Below are 24,999 nucleotides of genomic sequence, written 5' to 3'. Positions count from 1 at the left end.
GTTTGCAGCTGAGCTCTTTACAGAATGGTTTCTTTGTAGCTGAACTATCTACAAGGTAACTTCTTCTAACTGATCTTTCTACAGGGAAATTTGTTTGCGGCTGAATTTTCTACACGGTGATTTCTTTGCAGCTGAACTCTCTACATGATGGTTTCTTTGTAGCTGAACTCTCTACAAGGTGATTTCTTCTAGCTGATCTCTCTACATGGTGGTTTGTTTGTAGCTAAACTCTCTAAAAGGTGACTTCTTCTAGCTGATCTTTCTACAGGGTGATTTGTTTGTAGCTGAACTATCTACAAGGTAACATCTTCTAGCTGATCTCTCTACAGGGTGATTTCTTTGTAGCTAAACTCTCTACATGGTGGTTTTTTTTGTAGCTGAACTCTCTACAAGGTTATTTCTTCTAGCTGATCTCTCTACAGGGTGATTTGTTTGTAGCTGAATTCTCTACATGGTAGTCAGGGCCACCCACAGGGGGGGCAACTGGGGAGTTTTTCCCTGGGCCCCAGCCTGAAAGGGGCCCCAGGAGACCTTATGAAGAGCCCCTTGAATACCTGTTTAAAAGATCGATGTACTCTAATAGAGCAGTCAGATCTAAATACTCTAATAGAGCAGTCACAGTATTCTTCAGAGGAGCAGTGCAGAAGCTAATAGATATGGTTGGTGAGGGGTAGTTATTGTCATTGTCAGCAGGTTGCGACCTTTTTGTTGTTTTTTCGGTCTTCAACTTACAGCTTGAGTGAAGTTGTGGTTCAGAATGGAAACCTCCTTGCCTCAGGGGCCCCACTTTAACTCTTTGCCCTGGGCCCTTTAATTTCTCTGGGCGGCCCTGATGGTGGTTTCTTTGTAACTGAACTCTCTACAAGGTAACTTCTTCTAGCTGATCTTTCAACAGGGTGATTTGTTTGTAGCTGAATTCTGTACAGGTGATTTGTTTGCAGCTGAGTTCTTTACAGAATGGTTTCTTTGTAGCTGAACTCTCCACAAGGTAACTTCTTCTAGCTGATGTCTCTACAAGGTCACTAGTTTATAACTGAACTCTTTACAAGGTGACTTCTTCTAGCTGATCTTTCTACAGGGTGATTTGTTTGTAGCTGAGCTCTCTACAAGGAAACTTCTTCTAGCTGATCTTTCTACAGGGTGATTTGTTTGTAGCTGAATTCTATACAGGTGATTTGTTTGCAGCTGAGTTCTTTACAGAATGGTTTCTTTGTAGCTGAACTCTCCACAAGGTAACTTCTTCTTGCTGATGTCTCTACAAGGTCACTAGTTTATAACTGAACTCTCTACAAGGTGGTTTCTTTGTAACTGAACTCTCTACAAGGTGACTTCTTCTAGCTGATCTTTCTACAGGGTGATTTGTTTGTAGCTGAACTCTCTATAAGGAAACTTCTTCTAGCTGATCTTTCTACAGGGTGATTTGTTTGTAGCTGAACTCTCTACAGGTGATTTGTTTGCAGCTGAACTCTCTACATGATGGTTTCTTTGTAGCTGAACACTCTACAAGGTAACTTCTTCTACTTCTAGCTGATCTCTCTACAGGGTGATTTGTTTCTGAATTCTGTATATAGGTGATTTGTTTGCAGCTGAGCTCTTTACAGAATGGTTTCTTTGTAGCTGAACTCTCTACAAGGAAACTTCTTCTAGCTGATCTCTCTACAGGGAGATTTGTTTGTAGCTGAACTCTCTATAGGTGATTTGTTTGCAGATGCACTCTCTACATGATGGTTTCTTTGTAGCTGAACTCTCTACAAGGTAACTTCTTCTAGCTGATCTCTTTACAGGGTGATTTGTTTGTAGCTGAATTCTTTATATAGGTGATTTGTTTGCAGCTGAGCTCTTTACAGAATGGTTTCTTTGTAGCTGAACTCTCTACAAGGTAACTTCTTCAAGCTGATGTCTCTACAAGGTCACTAGTTTATAGCTGAACTCTATACATGGTGGTTTCTTTGTAACTGAACTCTCTACAAGGTGACTTCTTCTAGCTGATCTCTCTACAGGGTGATTTGTTTCTGAATTCTGTATATAGGTGATTTGTTTGCAGCTGAGCTCTTTACAGAATGGTTTCTTTGTAGCTGAACTCTCTACAAGGAAACTTCTTCTAGCTGATCTCTCTACAGGGAGATTTGTTTGTAGCTGAACTCTCTACAGGTGATTTGTTTGCAGCTGAACTCTTTACATGATGGTTTCTTTGTAGCTGAACTCTCTACAAGATAACTTCTTCTAGCTGATCTCTCTACAGAGAGATTTGTTTGTAGCTGAACTCTCTACAGGAGATTTGTTTGCAGCTGAACTCTCTACATGATGGTTTCTTTGTAGCTGAACTCTCCACAAGGTAACTTCTCCTAACTGATCTTTCCACAGGGTGATTTGTTTGTAGCTGAACTATCTACAAGGTAACTCCTTCTAGCTGATCTCTCCACAGGGTGATTTGTTTGTAGCTCGATTTCTTTCAAACCACAAAAGGTTTGAGGTTCAATAGTTAACCTATTCACCCACCAATTTTCAGCTTCTTCCCATACGCGGTTTACCCTGTAGGCGTGACAATATATTGGTGTTATTTTTCGTGAATAATCGCTCATAACTCTTTGCCTGTTTATCGTATTCCTGCCAAGGTTGGTACCGAGATGCGCCTTTGTACCCCCCTGTGTGTGCCAAATTTCAAGGCAATCGGATAAGGCGTTCGCGTTTTATAGCAGTTTTTGCAAGTGTGCAAAAAGAGGAAGAAAAATAAGAAGAAAAAAAATGAAGAAACTAAGCCAATTTGTTAAGTCGCATATCTCGGGAACGCTAGAAGCAATTTTGCTCAAGTTTGGAATGTTGAGTGCTGAAGTTGGAGGGAGTGTCCACAGCAAAAATCGTCTTGTTTCATCAATGCAGCACAGAGCTACGGAGGTGCGAAAATTGCATTTTCTTTCTTCCTGTCAATATACTCACGGGTGTTGCGCGCCGGCTTCTTGGGCCGCACGACATGCTACTGTATGTCTTGATAAAGCTACATATCCAGTATGATGTAATAATTCTGCAACTTCTTCAATATTTAAGGCAAAGGCTATACCTTAACTTGACATAATATTCACACTAGACAGTAAAGCTATGTTTAAGGTGCACATTGTATATATGGCTTCCTCATATAATTAGGCTGTGTTTTTTGCACAAGCACAGTCGTCATCTGGGGTGGAATATTAATTTCAGGTATATGATAATAAAACCACTACCAGTTTTTACTTATTACTAATTGTTGACATGGCAAGCTAAAGAGTATAGGGGATAACTTTGATACTCAAAGTTGTATGGAAGTATACAACCAATACAGATACAAATTCCATCTGGGGGAATGCCACAGGAATTTTCAAAGCAGTACTTTGGGTGGCCATTTTCACTATATAAATTACTAGGAAATGCAAATGTGATTGTGTATTAGAGTGATGGATGGTAGTGTCTAATCACTGAACTGGACCATATACTGGACTGGCATTTTTTTGGTTTTACACATTTTTAAGGGTTGGGTTACTGTACATTTAGGTGACTTGTGGCAACATTCAGTACTGAGTGGTGAAGATGATACTTTAAGGTTACGGGCAGAGGAGGTACGACACGCACACGTGAGCGCATATGTTTTGTACAGGGAAGCTATTTCGTGGGGTTATCAACGAAAAATACGTGCCAATCGAACTCTTTTATTATGCTTAATTCAACGGTGCAGTCTACCCCATTCAACCCCAGTGGTTCAGTTTCGATATACACAGCCTATTGGAGGAACCATCACGTGATGAATAACTAACCGTACGAAACAAGGCTAAGCAGCAAGTTGGGAAAAGAAAATCAGTGAAAATCAACTGCAAAAGTGTCTAAGTAGCTTTGCAGTTCATCAGATATTGTCTACGGATTGATTTTCGCGATTTAACCATTTGAAGAATGCAATTACTGCGAATTCTTTTCAATAGCGCTTAATTCGTGTCGTACCTCCTCTGGGTTACGGGTTAGGCGCTTAATAATAGGTTATTATTTTTCGATGCGTGATAATGGCTGGTGCAATATTGGCACGAAACTCGAGCAGGTGTTAGTGAGAAGGTTGTTAACTTTAAAGCGTTGTATAGCCACGTGATAATAGCAGAGGAATCATACAAAGTGAGTGTTAATAATTTACTGCGGAAGGTAGTCAAGCGTAAAATTAAGTCCCCGCAATGTGGCGTTAAGCGCTACTGCTTAATGTGGTTATTATTCATCAAAAATAGCAGCTGTCAGCCAATTAGCACTAATTTTTTATGGCAGTGTCAATGGGTGGTTATATTATCTAGGTCCTGTTGTGGAGACTTTGTGGGAAAACTGACTAGAAGCTGGTTAATTATCGTATCTTTCAAGGATAATGGCGATTAGTTCTGCTACGGAAATACCGCGAGTGCACTACAGTGCTGTTACAATCGGATAACAACTCAATTCGTTCGTGAGGACCTAGAAATCACTAAGTAATGGCTTATTAATGCTGAATATCATGGTCTGGCTTCCCATGAAACCTGGTTTTTGATGAATAGCAACTCAACAGTTTCGCTGTTTAGTGCCTGCATTTCTGTACAAGCGCATCTCTTGTTGAGTGTATCGCCGCTTTTGGTATTTCTTGTACGTTAATATACCATGTTATTTTAGTGAGTTCTTCCGTGCAAAACGGTTAAAACAGAACTATAAGCAAAGCGCCTACAAAATTATTTAATGGGTAACCCGTAACCTTAATCCTAAAACGTAGCTGTGATAAGTCAATTAAATGCATTTCTATTCACTGCTACTCTACTGTATGGCAGATATGTATACCCAAAAAATTTTCTCTCACTGTTAGGCACACATGATTACTGTGATACAACTTTCTATAACATATATGGTGTGTGTGCGTGGGGTGTGTGTGAACACACAAACTAGATCCCATTGCTTAACTGGTTATTACTGGAATTAAATGTCTGCAATCTGTAAATTGTACTACAATGCCATTTAGTTAACAGGAATAGAAAATTGCATGGTAATAGCACAACAGCATACAGTACATACAAGTTTAAAATGTAATGTGCAACAATCCCCATTACAGACTGTTGCGTACATATCATGGACTTCAGTGACTAGTACCATATATGTTATAGAAAGTTGTATCACAATAATCACGTGTGTCTAACAGTGAGAGAAACATTTTTGGGTATACACACATGTGAGTATCTGCTATACAGTACAGTAGCAGTGAATTAAATGCATTTAATTGAATCTATTTGGCTTATCACAGTAATTTTTTAGGATTAAAGTATCATCTTCACCACTCAATGCTGAAATGTTGTCACAAGTCACCCACATGTACAGTAACCCAACCCTTACAAATGTGTAAAACCAAAATATGCCAGTCCAGTAGTCCAGTCCAGTGATTAGACACTACCAGTGAAGGACTGCCCTATTACAGTACCTTGACACAAGCGTTGACCATGCAAAGGAAGGACCAGGCAGTGTTTATTCTAGGATTTCTTCTTTGGGGGTGAATCAGAAATTTGGGGGGTGACCGGGTGAAAGTCTATTATTGATAACTAGTTACAAGTTCACAACTATGTAAAGTAGTTAAATTGTTCCAAACTACGTACTTAGCTATATCACAAGTGTTGATTTTTGAGATTCAGATCTTATGGTTGTAGGGATCGATGCATAAGTGGTGTAATGATGTAATATCTAGGACAATTGATGCATGTGAATTATTTATTAGTAGTATACTGTGTATGATGAATCACAATTTTATGAGACATTGTATTGGCCATCATTGTATGATACCACAATTATAGCAAAAACAAGATTTTTAAAAAAATCAAGCTTTCTGGAATTAAATCTGGGGGTATTTTGCTGGCTGTATTTTGGAAGCAAACTGGCTTAGAAAATGAGATTGAATTTAAGGACGATTTTGACAGCTAAGAATGCTATTTATGAAAACAAGTAAGAAATAGGCTATCAGATACTGAATAGTCATCACTTTATATTAAGTAGGAATTTTTGATAGTTTTATATGTACTTTTTAGAGATTTTAACTTGAGAGCATTTTAATTAAGGCTGTGTTAGTAATTTCTAACCTGGGAAAGTTTTGCATAGTAAACACTCTGAGATTGAAATCTGAAGGCACTTTTGATAGTTAAAAAAAAAAAACAAGCTAAAGTATAGTGTAGTAGATTTTAGGGGGTGAGTCTGAGATTTTAGGGGGAGGGAGGGGGAGAACTTCCCACCCTAACAACAGGGGCGGATCCAGGGGGGGAGGGGGGGGCTTTGGGGGCTGAAGCCTCCCCCTTCACTTTTAGGCTTTACGTGATCAATATGCTGAGTATTATAATGAAATTTTGTGTTAGCATAACTATATGATCACTAATAATACAAATACTCATAAAACCACCTTATAAACATCTTTCCAAAGTATTATCAGTAGATTTGTGCTAACTTTTATGCAACAAGGACCCGGATCAGCATTGGAGGTGTACAAGATCGAGATACTCTAATAGAGCAGTCAGCTAACTACTCTAATAGAACATTCACTGGAAGCATATAGTTGGTTCTGTTATGGAATTTTTCCAAATCTGCCTGCACCTATACATACAATGAAGTGCATTGGTCTGTTTAAATGGCTTCATTCATCTACTTGTGTAGTTAATATGTATGGCAATACTTAATTCAGGTACACAATTTCCATTGAAAATGCTCTCAGATTCAATCTTGTATTGTTCAAATTTCAAAACTTTCCACTTTCAACATTTTTATTCTACCATGTACCTATTCAGTGTTGTGCAATTGTGAGAGGGTGCATCATGTACTTGGTTGTCTGTACCTACCAAACTTTTCCATTAACATAGTGCTTCAGAGAGCCATCCATACCTATAATCTAAAGGCAGTATATAAAATATCTACAGGCAGAAAATATTATGAATTTTATGTGGAAATGTCTCCGAATTGCAGTATTTTAGCATTTAATTTTCAAAAATTTCCTGGGGGGGGGGGGGGGGGGGGGGGGCATGCCCCCAGACCCCCCTAGTTCTTCGCACACTTCTACCCAAGAGATTAGTACCTTGAGTTAGCCCCCCCCCTTTATAAATCCTAGATCCGCCCCTGAACAGCCCTAGAATAAACACTGGACCATGGCCCTTTGGCTCCCAGCTTTTATTCATTGCCATGACATTGCAAGTGTTTATTTAGCAATGGTGGGAAAAATGTGCATGTGATGATCAGGAGTACTTATTATATTCTCCTGATGAGAGAGTATACATATTTGATTTAGCCATATTTAGGTGGTTTCTTTCTTAAAAACTTATAGCACGATGCTCACAGTTAGATGGTGTCATTAGAATTCAAAGTACATCTCAGCAGGCATTCTAACTTTTTTCCAGAGCATTTTTTTGTCAAAGGTTAGCGCAAGTTACACATAGATTCCATAATTGACTCTCTTCACTTCTGTACTTGCAACGCTAACCCTTCAGCTGGAAAACTAAAGTTGTAAGACTCCCCAAGTGCTGTTTGTAACCATTTGACCATTATTTAGCTTGATACGTGTAAATAATTGGCAATTGTCACATCTTCACGACAATTCAATGGAAATATTTGAATCACTATTTTTTAGTACTCACAGATGGCTCTTGGAGAAGTGAAGTGTTCTTGGCTGCTCTTCTGAAGTTCCAACATGGTAAAAAGTATATTGAAACTCATTAAAACTCAAATATGGTATGGATTCCTTCTGGCTTTTTTCTGCATGTACCTTGCAGCAAATTCCATAAATTGACAGGTTGAGTGAACATTTGACTACAGAAACGATGCAGAGCTACAAAAGATGAAGGATAGAGTGTCATCAATGCTATCTAACAGTGGGCATATGTAACCATACAAGTCATACATATATATATAACATCCAATTGAAACTATTTGATATAGTTGCTATTACCAGTTATTGGATTGTGCTATGTAAGTTCACAAGCCTTGAAAGTATTTTAAGCAAGCATTGTTTAGTTGTGAAGTTATGGTCCTTTACCTCTTGCAGCTTATAGCACAAAGATTTTAGTTGATAGTCACGGTTAACAATGGAGCATAGGTTACTTGTGCTTCTGGGTTCCAGAGTCATACTAAACTAGGTCCCAGAATAGCTGAAATAAAGTTATACACTTTGATTGATATAGATTTGCAATTCAAACATCTTACTGCTTCACCAAGAATTGAAACCACATGTAGCTAAACTTTGTTATGAAGTAATGCATTTTGATATTCCCATGCTTATGTAGAGACACTATGTGTAGTAATTCTCCATGCATTTGATATGATTCAGTTTGCAAATGCAGTTACATGTTTAGCAAGTTTATCCCATGCTGACTGTTTAACATTGGTATTAACATAGATAATATGATGTGTCTTCATGTTTGTACAAAAATTTGTACCTTTGATCATTATGCAAACTGTAAGAGACACAAGCTATAAACTACACTGTTAACAGCCAGAGAGGATCTGCACTTCACAAGTGCTTTTATTGTTACATACTGCATTGAGTCAATTTTGTGTACTTTTGTGTACTTATAATAGTATGAATCATGGCTCCCCTGAGCAGGGACGTACCGAGGGGGGGTTTCCATGGGTTTCAGGAAACCCCTTTGGATTTTACACACTGCTTGAACAGGACACATTTTAAAACTTTCATCTTAGTTAAATAATAGTTTCTCACGTGATATCAACACTTATAGCATTATTCTGAATTACGATTTTAGTGAAAAGATCGAGATACTCTAATAAAGCAGTCAGGCAATATATACTACTCTAATATAACAGTCACTTAGCTGTAATGGAAACCCCTTTTCAAAATTTCTGTGTACGCCCCTGCTGAGGCTTGAAAGAAAAATGTGATAGCCATTTCTCTGCTTGTACTTATTGTAATAGTTGTGGCCTTTAAAGATTTGGAGGTCTTCTAAAACATTCCACAAATTGATTGTAGAGCTATTTTAAATTATTAATTGTATAATTATAGTATGTGATGTTATTTTTTTGTAGTGTTTCATAATAGTGTTGATGTTTGTCGAGGCTACAGTGGTTCTGGTACGGAATGAAAGTCACATTCGTGTACTCAGAGCACTACGTATTGTGCTACTACTAGACTCAGTGTATTTAACTGGTGTGAGAAGGTTTGTCATTACTAATGAGCTATTGTATGCATGTACACTATAAGCGTGCAGTACTAGAACCCTCCCTTATATGCTGAAAGACTTCAGACACTCAAATCTGCCAAGTTTATTGTATCATTGTCATGACTTTTAAAATTCTCAATGTACTTGTAGCTGTGTACAAGGATTATTTTTTCACAGTAAATTTAAATCCTACTATGTCAAGTGAACTATAACTTTACAAAAATTTATTTAGCACTAGTACTAGTACAAGGAAATTTAGTTTTACACTAGAATAGCTAGTATATATATTAAGATTGTTAATTTAACAATGAAGTAGGGATCCAAGCAATAAAAAGTAGTGGAACAAAAAATGAATAATGGTATTACAACATAGCTCGGTGGGAGAATCCCTACATTGGCAGGTTATAGCAATCATTTTGTTCAATGCCAAAGTAGGGATTTTCCAACTGAGCTATGCTGTGATACCATCATTCATCTATTGTTTCACTACTTTTTATCACTTGGATCCCTACTTCATTATAATTTTAGCATATAGCATACACATGTGACTGTTCTATTAGGGAAACTACTGTATTCGAGTATCTCGAGTCAGCCAGAAGTGTGTCACTATTTCATATTTTCATTGTGCTAGTATTATGAATACAGTAGGCCAAGAATAATGCAGTGTGTCATTGTGAGTGAGTAAATAGATTGTTTAAAAGGTGTGGTCTTGGTGTTTGGTTGTTACTAATCAACTAAATCACATTGATGGACATGGTATTGAACTGATAGTGTAGTTACAGGTATCTACTGAGCATAGGCACATAAATAAGTTCGCAGAATCTAAATATGCTGCTCAAGGAAAGTGTTGATAGAGAAGATTAATGCTGCATGAAGAAGGACAAAGACCTGCCTGATTGAAGATAAAAGGAAAGACAGGGTACAGAAGACACACACTCATTGAAACCCCAAAAGGAACATCCCACCGGTGAGTTTGATATTGTAGCGTAAAATAGTGGCCATGCACTGCTTCCTTTGGTCTCCAGCCTTGCAACTGTGGTCAGGCAGGCAGGCATGCTGGCAGGCAGGTATAGACAAAAATTGAGTTTGGTAATTTTAACAGCTGCCTGTAAGTGTTTTATTGTTTTTAATGCTGTATTTGATGTTAGATGGACTAATACTTTTTCGTAAAGGTGATTTTCTTCATGTAAGATGCTTCTTGCATCTGCCCCTTATTTTTTACCACTAACTTTTATGTAATTGTCATTTTCATTATAAGACTACTGTCTTCCAAGTTACCAATTAATAATTTCAGTCAAAGAACTTCTTCTAAATAAAAGAGATCTTTTACAATACACACCACTGAACTCATATTAATCTCACAATCAATCTTGTGAAGTGTAACTATGAGAAGAATAGCACAAAGTGTATCACACACGCACACCTAACTGTAACATCTTGAGTTAACCAAATATATATACACTGCATTAGCGATGACATATGTAGAGGTAAGTGCGTGAATGTCACATTAACATTCCAGAACCAGTGCTTTATACTGACTTTTCCCTTGATCTGAGGTTGGAAAGTGGTACACGTGCCAGTGTATGTGTATCAAACAGTACAGCTGTACTGTTTAAGTAGGGATACTCCCAAAAAGTGACAAGCGTCGCCTAACATTTCACCTATAAAAACCATCCTAGAGACATCTTACACAACAAAAATCATCTTTACAGAATAATATTAGTCCATCTAGCATCAAATACAGCATTAAAAACAAGAAGTCATGTAGAGGTAGTCGCATATAGAATTTTAAATAAACAGTGAAACTTGCATATTTCTCTGCCTGCCTGCCCGCCCGCCCACCTGCCTGCCTGCCTGCCTGCCTGACCACAGTCACAAGGCTGGAGGACACACAAAGCAGCGTATGGCCACTATTTTATGCCACAATAACAAACTCACTAGTGTCATGTGCCTTTTGGGTTTCTGATGGGTGTGTGTCCTCTGCATCCCTTGTCTTTCCTTTTATCTTCAATCAGGCTGGTTATCTTCTTCTTCATGTAATGAAACCATATCAAGGCAATAATTTTCTGCATCAACACTTTCCTTAAGCAGCATATTTAGATGCTACAAAAATTAATTAAAGCACTACAGTTTGTGACTACACTTACCATATACAGTGTAACTTTACACATTCTGCAAAATCCTTACCTAAATGATAAACAAGTCTCTAATTGCAAGTGCCTAAATCAACCAACAAATATTCACCTGGGTTGCTGAAGGATTGTGGATGAGCTCTTGTCTTTTTTGTGGATAACTCAGTAATAATGAAGTAGATGAGTGTGACATTGATAAATTAAAAATCTAACCTATCAATATTTCTATATACTGATTTTGATCACTAACAGGTACTGTTTCAATATAAATTTCTATGTCTGATCGTTTAATCTACTGGGGTGTGGAATATACCAGTTATAACATGATTACTGTGGAATATGACTGAATATCAGCACTCTCCCTCGAGTACTCTTGGGATCGTATATATATATATTCAACCATATCCCTCATAAGTGTGTTATAATTATATAATAAATAAATTTAAAAATGGGTTGCTGATAAAGTAGTGAAAGTCTCAACTCTTTTGTTCTTTACTATAAACACTATTATATCAACTAAAGTTTCAATTACTTAGCTTTGTTTAATTGTATACCATATATCCTCACAACCGAAGCTTTCTATATACTTGTGTCATTATGACATGTTTGAATCCTCAATAAAGTCTTGTAGATTATTATTATCCTTGTGTCAGTTTTGGTCATTATCCACAATCAAACTTTTTGTGTCCCAATATTAATGCACCCATGAAATATTCCTGCAGTTCCCACATGTGTAGGTGAATTACGCATGTAGTATAGTCATATTAGTTATACCACAGATACTCATGTTTTGCCTGATTCACTCATGTCTAATTACATATAGATATTATAATCTATATAGCATCTTGTTAAATCCTCGTGTGTAGTAGCGATGTTGTATATACATATGTGCAACATGCTTAATACTTTCATAGATTTTACATATGAAGCTGTGCTTCAAAACCATTATACACGTCATCCATTCACTGTAGGATATTGCGACAAATATTCCAAAGTTTTCAGCCTATTTTTGAGGTGCTTTGCCTTTTGTTCTTCTTCATTGCATTATTTTCTGCTACTGGTAAGTGTTATTTACTAAATAGTTTGTATGGCATGTACATGCGTTTCTTCTGCAGGATATTATCTTTTTGCTTCTGATTCACCAACAAACTTTGTGAGTGTCTTAGTTGTGTGCCTAATATGAGAGCAAATATGTAGTTGTAGTTTTTGGTAAAAGAGGGTTGGAAATATAAAAGATTGCTTACTTAACACTGTGGCAAAGTGAAAGTTCAACTGCTCATAACTACCAATCATGGGATTAGGCATTGTTGCAATAAAAAGTTTTTTTATTATATAGAATTAAGTTTTGTACATGTATCCATTCCTTTTAATGGCAAGTGAATACTTCTAAATAATAGTTAGACTACAACTCGTTATTATACCTTGAGTTGACAGCTGCTTGTAAACGAGAAATGTATGGCTAATTACTAGAAACAAGCCCTCTACATCTCCCTACATGGCGGGACCTTAGCGTGGCTGTTGCTACCTGTTTAAACGTCCAATGTTACAGGCGCGTGCTATGTTTCAAAGTACTGGACTCGAGCGACTGGACCACAACTCATTGTTGCTGTTGTTGTGCCTTGACAGCCACTTGTAAGCAAGTAATGTAGTGTTGATTAGTACAAACAAGCCCACTACACCTCCCTCTAATTCAGTACGGCTGTTACCAGCAATTTAAACGCCGATGCGTTGCCAATGTTATAGGCGCGTAATTATCGTGTTTCGTATTGCCTCAGAGCGTGGTCTTTATTGGACATGAACGTGGCTCTACGAGATTTAGAGACCACGTTTTCAGCCAATCAAATTTCAGTATCAAACTTGTTGTAGTTTAAAATCATGGTTATGACATGATTATGGTAATCATTGCCAAATCATTAGGGCACTTCATGCCTGTTGCAGGCTAATAGCCCACTATAGGCAATACCTACGTAAGCCAATAAGAGCACATCCACTGGATTCATTTCAGTAGTGTAAACGAGAGCCCACTGGCTAAATTGGGATAAGCGCATGGGTTGTATCAAAAAATTTATATGAGGAATGGAAACTCTGCACATGGTGTATTTACAGCGATTATATACAACTAGTTTTTGATAATACACTTATAACATTTGAAAACAATGTTCATCTATCCATAGCAAGCCAGACCAGCCCACCATATTAAGACTGTAAGCTATACTGTGTATTTCAGTGGGTTGCCTATAAGTAGCTTGTAAATCTATATAGCAGTTGTACTAATTAAGCCTTTTTCTTGAATTTTTTTTGCAGCAATTCAGTTCATTGAGAGAGTCATTTGTGAGCTTATACATAGCATCAACTACTTCCAAGTATGTATGCACTGGCGCACTTACACCTATAACTAACATAATGCATACAAAGTTCTTTTATGTTGTTCATTTCTTACATGTGCAGTAGACATTTGTTGAAATGTTCTGCAGTTGTATACTTTATTACAATAGGAGCAAACTATCAACCGTCAATTAATATTAAAAACAATATTTACAATTGTTACTTTCACACAATTTTATTAATTGTTCAATGTGAAAAACTGGAGCTTTAATGTTCTTTAAAATTTAACCTAAGAAATTTTACATCCAATTATTGTTGTCTAATAAAACATTCAAATTTCAGTACTTCCATTTATGCACTATTTAATATCTATATAATTATTGTGATCATGTGTTGGTTAGACATTGTGTAATAATAGAAAGGGGGATTACTTCTGCAGCATGCCTGCAATTATCAGAGTAAGCTCAAACATTTTTTCATATGATGATCTCAGTATGTAAAGCCTGTGTATAAGTGTCAAGGCCCAGCTGAAAATTTAAACGCAACTAGCAGTTTGTTTTCCCATAATAATTATAGCTGATAATAGTTTAATGAGTCTGGTGCTATTCATGCTTTGTATATGAGTTTATACCAATGACCATCTATATTTTGAGAAAAGGTAGCAAATAAATTACCAGAAATAATAAATTAGATTTTGTATGGATCATAGTGATTACTCATGAAACAGCGGAGGCAACCGATGTCTGCAGTCAAACTGGCATCATCAGTTTCTTCTACAATAGGACTGCAATATATATGTGGTTAAAAACAATAGTAAAAGCATGATACAGGCATATATGTATGTGACCTCTTTTATTCTAGTACTTTTCATCATTAGTCTCTGTACATTCAGATTAATTATCTTTTCATTTGTTATGACTGATTGCTTTGAATCTGTGTAATAAGTATAACCTATCAGCTTTTTTCTCTTATACAGTTTCCCTGATGTTATGATGGAATCATATAACAAGAAACCATTTGCTCCAATATTCTTCATTGTCTTCCTGATCATTACTTTATATATCATAAGTAATGTGTTGTTGGCTACTGTGTACAGTGCCTTTAAGAAGATTCAGAAAGAAAAGTTCAAGTCACTGTTCTTACATAGAAGGTATATATATATTATATACTCACATTTGCATAATTAAATGCAATTGCTAAAAAGTTACATTTATGAACAAGCTTATCAAAGGTTTATCTGTAGTTTACACGATACTACTATGGAGCAAATCAGAAATTATAATATTTTGTTTCTAAGTATGTATGTTTTATGCATGCTGCTTTTTGCACACCTCTACATGCTGTATGTAAAGTATTACATTCAAATAAAATATGAGCTAGTATGATTACCCAGTGAACTATTAATGAGCAATACTCAAATGCTAAGATCTTCCTGGGTCATCAACTACTCCCATGCATTATCTAGCAGTACTACATGTGCACATGTAAATGTCTCCAAACATTAAAAAGTTGAACTCCACATATAGTTATACCTTGACCATGTCAACATAACTCCATGAACTTTCAATGGATAATATCACAAAATTTTAATCCGAAATCAGTTTTGCTATAGATAAAGGAAGCAGCAAAGTAATCTGATTTCTAGAAATAAGTTAATGTCATTTGCGCACTCAATTGTATAGTAACTTCAGCCAACATTTTTGCACTGCCTTAACAAGATGTATATCACAATAGCATTACACTGGCTTTCCTATTGATCTATAAGGTGTGAAAGTTATACATATACACACTTTTATATTTTTATGTACATGTGTGTACTGATGAAATTATATCATATTTTTATGTAGAAATGCTGCTATTCATGCTTTTGAAGTGCTAACTCTTGAAACGGTAAATACAAATGATACATACAGTATGCAGACATGAATGTAATAGCGAAGAATCTACCTAAATCTTACCTTGTGTATTACTTAAGTTTTCTTTTGGAAATTTATGTAAGTGTGTTTATGTACTATATAGCTGGTTATTTTCGAACCAGAAATTTTTGTAGGAACAGTAAAATTTGAATTTTGAAGAATGCATATTTCAAAGTACAGGTGGTGGATTTCAAGCAAATAGAAATTCATGTTACAAATTACAAACATACGTAGAATCTACATGTGCTCACTAGTTCACCTTACTGATGGAATCGAGGATGGAATAATCCTCACTTTTGCACACTGGAAAGAAGACTGAGTTATAAGTGGAGTAGTTAGCAACCACTAGCTAGGCAATCGGCTCGATCAGGGTATAGCACTGGGTACAGCACCAGATGGCTTGGATTCCCAACATTGGCCATTCTGGATACATTGCTGGCTATTGATGCAGTAATGATATTGTTCAACTATTATTAATAATACTGAGCTTAAATTTGTAAAGAATACACAAGCTAATACGCGTTGTTTGATCATGTGAAAGCACATTATTTTTACTTGTGGGAATTTATTTTCAAAGAGATAGGCCTCTTCTAAACATCCGAAAATAAAAACCCTTCAAAAATAACCAGCTATACGGTAATTCAAACATTATACATACTTATCATAAATAGTTTAATTTCTTATTCTCTAGAATGGTGAATTATCACAAGATGACTACTTGGAACTAATGAAGTATTACTCTCCTTTTACTTGTGGGTATTAGAATTATGCATGCACTGTACTAAAAGTTTTGCATATTTAGTGTTTAGTTGAGAAGTTGTGAAATTGAGAAATCAAAAGTGGCAGACAACAATGGTTGCAATGATGCTAATATAATATTAATCATTTTTAATGATTACCATCATCATTTAAAATAATAGGCTTTAGCATCATTGCAGCCATTTCTTTGCCACCTTCTTTTATTTCACAACTTTTTCACCCTGGCTTTTTTTGGAGGGCTACTCTCATTTTCACAGCTTGGCTATTTTAGTATAGATATCACTTTTTGTAAAAGTAAGCCCCAAAATCCAGCCTATGGCCAGCTTTGAGGCTACCTTTTAATCTCTTTGCTATAGGAAATGTCAAAAAATTATTGGTGTACAACTATGTGTTTATCGTAGTACTTAGCAAAGCGGCATGGCACGAAAGTTACATCATTTGTGAGAAAAGCATAAAACTTCCATACCAATTGCACTTCTTCATTTTTGATGTAGTGCCATTGTAGATTTGACCTATGATGACCTTTGCAGCCATTTTTGTATTGAAAGTTTGAAATTTTTTGTCTTTATCTCCCTGAGACATTATTTCACATGTTAAGCATGGCTCCAAATTTAAAATCTCGAAACAACATGATTTTTATTTGAAAGTCAATAGCTCATTCCACTTCCAAGTTATAATCATTTTTACTGTCATAAATTCTTTGAATTTATCTGCTCTTAAGGTGTAAATTACCAAAGGGAAGGTAACTTATAAAATTTTACAGATAATACAAATGATATTATCTTTGGAATGAAATTACTGATTGACTTCAAATAAAAATCAGTTATTTCTTTCAACAAGACCATTAATTTGAAACCATGTTTAATGGTGTAAAACAATGCCTGAGGGAGATAAAGACAAAAATGATGAATTTTCAATGTTAAAATGGCCATAAGGTCAAATATTCCATGGCACTATATCGAAGCACAAACAATATGCTAAGTTTAATGCTTTTCTCACAAAGCTGCAATTGAAGTAACCACTATCAAAAATATGGACGATTTCCATTACGAAGAGAAGCCATCACGTACTACCACCAAATCAACACTTTTTACTGTCAGCAAAGATGAATGGGACACAAAGGAGGACAGTGGTAAGTCCATGAAGTATGCATTGTACATACTGCGGTATGCCAAAAGGCACCTCTCGCGGGTCAAAGCAACATCAAACAGTGAAAAATCAAGCCTGTAGCCTTAGTCGTTTTTGAGTTACACTTGTCTGAAGGCATCAGTCAGTCAGTTGCTTACTCAGTCAGTCAGTAGAAAATTCCGTTAAATAATTTAAAAAAAATTCCATAGCAACTTGTTAAAAGCATTTCTGGTCGATCTGAAAGCTTGTTGGGCTTAGTTTTACCTAACCAATACTGCCTCATCATCGTCAGGGAAAATTGAGGCTGTTTTTTGGGTGATTTTATTTCGTGTGCCACACCTACTCCTTTTTGGTCTCTACTATACACTACTATTGTAGTGTATGATTTACAAAAAGAGTTAACAAACAAGTACACAGAAAAATTTGGAATTTTCAACTAGAGTAGGGACCATAGCACATCAATAAAAAGTACTAAAACAAGCTGGAGTAGTGCACGATATTAAATCACAGTAAAAGTATAAGAAGTATTACACCCCTACTGTGCTCATGATACCATAATGGAAATGCACAGTAGGGACACAACACTTCTTATTGTTTTACTGTGATTTAATATTGTGCACTACTCCAGCTTGTTTCAGTACCTTTTATTGATGCACTATGGTCCCTACTGTAGTTCTAAATTTTTCTGTGTATTTGTAGTATATAGACTAGTACTACTCTGTTAAGGTGATTTTCATCTTGTGAAATGTGTCTAGGATGATTTTAAACATGGAATTTTGGGCGGTGCACGAAATTTTCAAGGCAATCCCTGACATTACCTAAAAACCAGCCTCAATTTTTCCTGACAATGATGAGGCAGTATTGGTTAGGCAAAACTAAGCCCAAACAAGCCTTTAGATCGAACTGAAATACTTTCAACAAGCTGCTGTGGAATTTTTATTTAACAGAATTTTCTACTGACTGACTGATTAACTGACTGATTTCAAGTGTAACTCGACAATGGCTAAGGCTGTGGGCTTGATTTTTTTACTGTTCGACATTGCTTTGGCCTGAGAAGTGCCTTTTGGCATACTGCAGTATGTACATACAATACATTCTTCATGGACTTACCAGTGTCCTCCTTTGTGTCCCATTCATCTTTGCTGACAGCAAAAAGTGTCTATTAGGTGGTAACATGTGATGGCTTCCCTTCATAATGGAAATCATCCATGTTTTCTGTAGTAGCTATTTTGATTGCAGAGGTGCTTCTTGATTCGTACTGCTGTGTAATGGGTTGAACATAGCCAACAATGAAGCGTGATGGATACTTCACCTTTCAGATGATAATTGATATAACTGGGGCACGCCTCACCCTTTCTTTCTTTCAGTATACATGTGATTGCAGAGATGCTTTTCGAACAGTTCTTGATTTGAAATGCTGTGTAATGGGTTGAACATAGCTGACAATGGATACTTCACTTTTCAGATGATAACTGATATAGCTGGGGCGCACGGTGCCATTTGAGATGTGGTGTGCATAGGTTCACCAGTCAGCATAATAATTTATATTTATAAAAAAAGTTAACAAACAAGTACACAAACAAATTTGGAATTTTCAACTAGAGTAGGGACCATAGCACATCAATAAAAAGTACTGAAACAAGCTGGAGTAGTGCACGATATTAAATCACAGTAAAACAATAAGAAGTGTTATATCCCTACTGTGCATTTTCATTATGGTATTTTGAGCATAGTAGGGATATAACACTTCTTATTGTTTTACTGTGATTAATATCGTGCACTATTCCAGCTTGTTTCAGTCCTTTTTATCGAAGTGCTATGGTCCCTACTCTAGTGGAAAATTCCAAATTCTTTGTGTGTACTTGTTAATAATAACTGCTCTTTATATGTAATGCAATTATCAAATCAATAACTAGTGAATAAACGTATTGGCAAACAGTATAAATGTTTTATTAAACAGATATTGAATTTAGTACATATAACTTTTGGTTATGTAGATCTCTTCATTTTGTTTATATATAGCAACGTTACATTGCATCTGCACCTACAAATTAATGACAAAGAATGGACCTTTAAAGTAGGTGAACATGAAAATAATGTTTGTTTCTATATGTATTGCTTAAGGGAAGAGGAATTTTACTCATTTTTCAATGTTCAAAGATTTAGTTGGAGAAGAGTGCACGTGAGTCTTTTATAATTTTAAATGTTGACACATTGCATTATGCCTATTTGCAAAGTATATACTTCAATGAATGTTTTTGTCCAAATTTTGCTTATGGTTATTAACTGTTGACAATGCTACAGCATGTTCGTTATTTCCCCCAACCCCTCCCCTCTCTGTGCATTAAAGTGACACAAAACTGAACAAGTGTAAAGGAAAAATTAGGAGGTTAAAAGTATTTAAAGTGACCCCACAACCTTTTAACAAGTAAATATTGATTTCAAACATTTCCTGTTTAGGTGAATTTTTACTAACTGACTTACTAACTGATGCATTCAATCAAGCATAACTCCTCCTTTGTCTTCAATTTCTTTTCATAGGCAATGCAAGCACTCATTTCATGGTAGCACATTTTTGGATTTGAGGATGTAAAAATGTGATAGAAATTGTCCATAGTTTTTGCACTGCACTCCAACAGTCAAAGCAAGCATATATATGTGACTGGATCTGGGGACTGGTCTTATTGTTCATGACAGCAGATTCCATTTTTTATTTAAAAACACACACACAAAGCTACATGAATAAACCATCATCAAAATCAACTAGGCTTGAGTGGTCTGCTTTTGATGCTGCTTTTTCCAAGCCCAGTGGCGAGTCATACAAGCAGTCTAGCGACTTAATGGAGCTGTGACCAAAATGGGAATGGCTGTATGTAGCTGTACAGCTCCATGGTGTTGAATAAATATCTGTGCACCCCCCCTCCCCCACTACCCCATCAGCTTCAAGTTCATGTATGTGTGTGTATGTGTGTGCATGTGTGTGAGGAATAATTCTTTCTTGCAAATTTGTCACATCATTAAAACTAAACAAAGTCTAAATAAATAAAGTCTACATGATTATGTATTCGATTAGCATCAATCTTGGTGTGTGTCACTGTTTTGTGCATGTACGCCAAATTTCAAAATAATCAAGTAAAGGTTTTGCATTTAGCTAGCTATAATCTTTTGTAAAGAATGATGAAAAAAAGATAGCCATCCTCCCTTAAAAGTTCTATGCAAATTACAATGGGATTTTACTACTTAAAACTTCTCTTCATCTGAGTTAAAGCAGTTGGATATCACTGTCTATTAGGATAGGTAGATTAGATCTACCAATTAAAACTTCTCTTCATCTGAGTTAAAGCAGTTGGATATCACTGTCTATTAGGATAGGTAGATTAGATCTACCAATCTACTGTTAGATCTACCTATCTACTGGGTCCTTACAAAGTTAGGCCACTCCAAGAAAATTCATTGTTTCCCATTTCCCGCCCGCATGCAGATTCTCTTCCCGTATGGTCATTCATTATTGCTGTCAACCGAACATTTTGTTCATTATTTATCCTGTGATTGCATAGCAGTAACTACATGTAGTTTAGCATTCAGAAAGCCCATTTAGCTAGCTTTTCACTGTTCAGGTTCTTAGTTTAAATGTTTCCACTGTATTCTTACCTGTAAGTTAGTTATGAATTTTGAAAATTTGTGGAAATATCTGTAATGAATAATAGATAATGAACCGCCCACCCGCATATATTTTTGAGGTCAATGAAATGGAAAACAAGGAATTTTCTTGGAGTGGCCTTAGCAATTAGCACCACTAATGATTCTGCTTATCAACTCTTCCATTCTTCATAGTACTTGGCATTTGTCCTTCGTGTAGTCTTGGACAGATTACTAAATAATGTGTCCGGTAAACTAGAACAAGTTGATGTTGTGCTACTTCTAAAAACTAGGCGCCATGCAGCTAGCTAACTCATCTGGAATTAACCATAGATAGTATATGTTACTATGAATTAACCAACTATGTAATACTATTTTATTGCTTTAACCAATAGGGTAGTTTTGGGTTGTGCAATAATATTGCTAGTTAATTCTCGTATTTCGTAATTCATGAAATTTTTTGTAATTCATTCAATTATGTTGCTTATTAAACAAACTGCTTTTACCAATGTATTATGCACAGAAGTACCTTCTAAACTGTTTTGTAGGTGTTTTCCCCAGCAAATTCTCTCAACAAAGCCTCAAAGCTGCTCTTTGTTTTTGTTCGTGTACGTAAAGGATATGCCCCCTTTCAACTCGAAGCGATAGGCTATTCCTGGTAGTGTATGAGGCCTGCACCATTGTTTTTCAATTGTTAAATGTCTGAAAACCTCAAAGGGAAGGTAATTTACAAAGTCTGAGGAATGTTGCTACCCCGTATTTCAGTCCGCCAAAAAGAAACCACCTCAAAGCAAAGTTCGCCTGTGCAGAAGTTTCACACAGACTTCATTTCGCTTTTACTTCCTATGTAAAAGCTGCATTTACCATTATTTAATGATTTTGCTCACGTGGGTGCGTACAGACAAACATAGATAGGTAGATAGATAGGTACACACACACACTTTTACAAAAACAATTTCAGTAAATCAGGCGCACGCCCACAGCCGGCCTTTGGCTGGCTCTGTGTGTGCCTGGTTTAAAAACTATTAGCACTGGGCATTAATTAGAAATTCAGAATTTGGGGGTGTTATCCTTAGTCAAGTTTTGCTGCAAGAAAAGGTGATAGTATCAGTTAACTGATGAGTACTGGTGAGCATTATTCATGCTGTGGGGTGGTTTAGTAGTAATTAAGGAAGAATCACTGTAATACTAGCTAATAATCAGTTTCCCAATGGCTGGATAGCTGCTCTGAAGTAAGCCAACATATCTCAAGAATAGCTTTGATCATATTGGGTCTAAGTAGCTTGCCTTATCTGGTGGACAGCTATAATGAAAAGAAAGTGTACTTTGGAGTATAGGGATCATGGAACTATGTATAGTGCTGTGCAATATCTGGATTTTGATTTTGATATGATATCATTAAAAGTGAAAACTCTCTCTCCCATTCAAAATTTCTAAATTGCTTGCTATAGATGTTTATATTATTAATTTGCACAGATTGCAGAAGATGATGAGGAAGGTTGCTGGCGCTATAACCCATGTTTTTCAAAAATGAGAAAATGCATTAAATGCATAATTACTGGTAACTACTTCAAGTTCATTATGGGTAAGTGTAATGCATCAATGCTATAGCTATTAGTTCTATCCCATTGAAGCCCAACATCTCAGTAAATACTAGGTGTATATGGTAGTTAAACCCTGGGAATGGAAGTCAAACCTTAGTAGAATATCAAAGACAACATAACTTACATACACATTCAATGAGACCATGAAGACATATAAAATCCTGAAATTTGGTAAAAATTGAAACCATACACAACTTACTTGTTTATCTAGCTTCATTTTTTATGAAGTAAAATGCTTAAAAGTGTGAAGTTATATCACATATAATGTCATTGCTATCAATACCTTGATTTACAAGCACCCAATTTGCAGCAATTGTCACATTGTAGTGCTTGAAAGTATGGGATAGAAGCCCTACCTGCACTTGTAGGAAATATTACTATCAACACCTTGGCCTCGGACTCAGGTTTATATATAACAACCATATCCTGGGGTTTAGCTATATAACATAACACAAATGTCAGAATATGTTATGGTGTTTGGATAAAAATGAATGAAACTGAAATCATACTAGTGCGATAAATTATATGTTAATATGAAATACGAAGTAGGGTTCTAGTGATAAAAAGTAGTGATGTGGTAGCTATGAGGGAAAATCCCTACAGCTACTTGGCATTGTAGCAATGTGGGAAAATTCCTACTTTGGCAGTATTCCTACAATGCCAAAGTAGGGATTTTCCCACATTGCTACAATCCCAAGAGTACTGCCAAAGTAGGGATTTTCCCACATTACTATAGCTACATGGCATTGTAACAATGTGGGAAAATCCCTACTTTGGCAGTACTCTTGGCATTGTAGCAATGTGGGAAAATCCCTACTTTGGTATTGTAGGAGTACTGCCAAAGTAGGGATTTTCCCACATTGCTACAATACCAAGTAGCTATAGGGATTTTCCCTCATAGCTACCTTCATCTTGTGTTTCACTATATTTATTGCTGGAACCCTTTAAATTAAAATTTTTTTATTACAATAGTTTGTTAACTTTTGTGTTACAGCATAGCTATGAATACGCTTGTGGTTGCGACCGCTGTATTGATCTCACAAGCTAGCAGACATGGCACAATGCCTTGTTTCCTACAGAGCTAAATCATCATTGCCATTGTACATTCTGATCATTTAGGGGTATGAAACAATTGTTGTAAAAAGTGCAGTTTAGCTGCGACCTGATACTACAGTCCATTAAGTGCCTTGACACTTAGTTTCATAGCGTTTAAATATGATCCTTCAAGGAAAGTGTCGATTCAGAAAATTAACACCTTGGTATGATATTCTGGCATGAAGAAGACAACCATTAATTGAAGATAAAAGGAATGGCAAAGCACAGAAGGCAGACATTTGTCAGCACTACAAAAGGCACATCCCACCAGTGAGCTTGTTGCTGTGGTGTAAAATGGTGGTTGTGCGCTGTTTTGTTTGGTCTCTAGTCTTGCGACTGTAGTCAGGCAGGTAGCATACGTATCATAAAACTTTGATGCATTTACTGTACATAATTTTTTTTTACAGATTAAATATTATGGAAAGCAACACTGTCTTTCAAACAATGCACCATAACTTCTGGATACTTCAGTTTATAGAGATGGGGTTGCATTTATCAAAAACCTTGATAAAATGTGCATCTGGTGATATGTAACATTTTGTACAGCTAACAATCAAACAGAAAGGAAAAGAGACTTGTACAGTGAATTTACTCATCCAGGTACAAAATAGTACTGTGAAAAACCTTTTTTTTTCATATGTTTTGTGATTTATCTTTGTACAGTTGCCAGTTAAGCCCTTGGTTCGGGTAGATTCTTAATCAGTATGATTCAATTAACTCATCAAATGAGATCAAGTTTAGCAAATTTGGGTAAAGGCAACCCAGTAAACTTTTGAGGTGGATTTCTCCTATAGAAAATTGTATGGGGCTCACACTTTTGTGGAGGTAACTGTAAAAAACTGCCACTATCATACACTATGATAGTAGTGTATAGTAGAGAACACAAAGGAGTAGGCATGGCCCACGGGATAAGATCACCCAAAAACCAGCCTCAATTTTCCCTGACGACAATGAGGCAGTATTGGTTAGGTAAAACTAAGCCCAAACAAGTTTTCAGATTGACCCAAAAAGCTTTCAACAAGTTGTTATGAAATTTAAAAAATAAATTTATTTAACAGAACTTTCTACTGACTGACTGAGTAACTGACTGCTTCCTTCAGACTGCCATAACTGAATAACGGCTAAGGCTACAGGCTTGATTTTTTCACTGTTCGGCATCGCTTCGGCCCAACAGGTGCCTTTTGGCATACTGCAGTACATACAATGCATTCTTCATGTACTTACCAGTGTCCTTCTTTGT

At 36.3% G+C, this 24,999-nt stretch overlaps 1 protein-coding gene across 8 annotated transcripts in view; it reads left to right on the top strand.

Moving 5' to 3' along the window:
• The window catches only part of LOC136245098 (two pore channel protein 1-like), a 104,292-nt gene that overhangs the window by 38,940 nt on the left and 40,353 nt on the right, over window positions 1–24,999 (top strand). For all 8 annotated transcript variants that reach the window (XR_010695736.1, XR_010695738.1, XR_010695737.1 and 5 more), the window contains 10 exons: window positions 9,028–9,158; window positions 12,265–12,353; window positions 12,409–12,446; window positions 13,598–13,656; window positions 14,595–14,768; window positions 15,466–15,508; window positions 16,226–16,286; window positions 19,444–19,498; window positions 19,546–19,603; window positions 22,537–22,645. Coding sequence is in view for 4 of the 8 variants with exons in the window: in XM_066036616.1 (XP_065892688.1) it covers window positions 9,028–9,158; window positions 12,265–12,353; window positions 12,409–12,446; window positions 13,598–13,656; window positions 14,595–14,768; window positions 15,466–15,508; window positions 16,226–16,286; window positions 19,444–19,498; window positions 19,546–19,603; window positions 22,537–22,645 (817 nt within the window). In the remaining 4 variants the exon portion in view is untranslated. The remainder of the gene's footprint in view (window positions 1–9,027; window positions 9,159–12,264; window positions 12,354–12,408; window positions 12,447–13,597; window positions 13,657–14,594; window positions 14,769–15,465; window positions 15,509–16,225; window positions 16,287–19,443; window positions 19,499–19,545; window positions 19,604–22,536; window positions 22,646–24,999) is intronic.

The sequence above is a fragment of the Dysidea avara genome, chromosome 15, assembly GCF_963678975.1.
Source record: "Dysidea avara chromosome 15, odDysAvar1.4, whole genome shotgun sequence".
NCBI lineage: Eukaryota > Metazoa > Porifera > Demospongiae > Dictyoceratida > Dysideidae > Dysidea > Dysidea avara.
The sequence above is the reverse complement of the archived record's forward strand: the minus strand, read 5'-3'. Positions and strand labels throughout refer to the sequence as shown.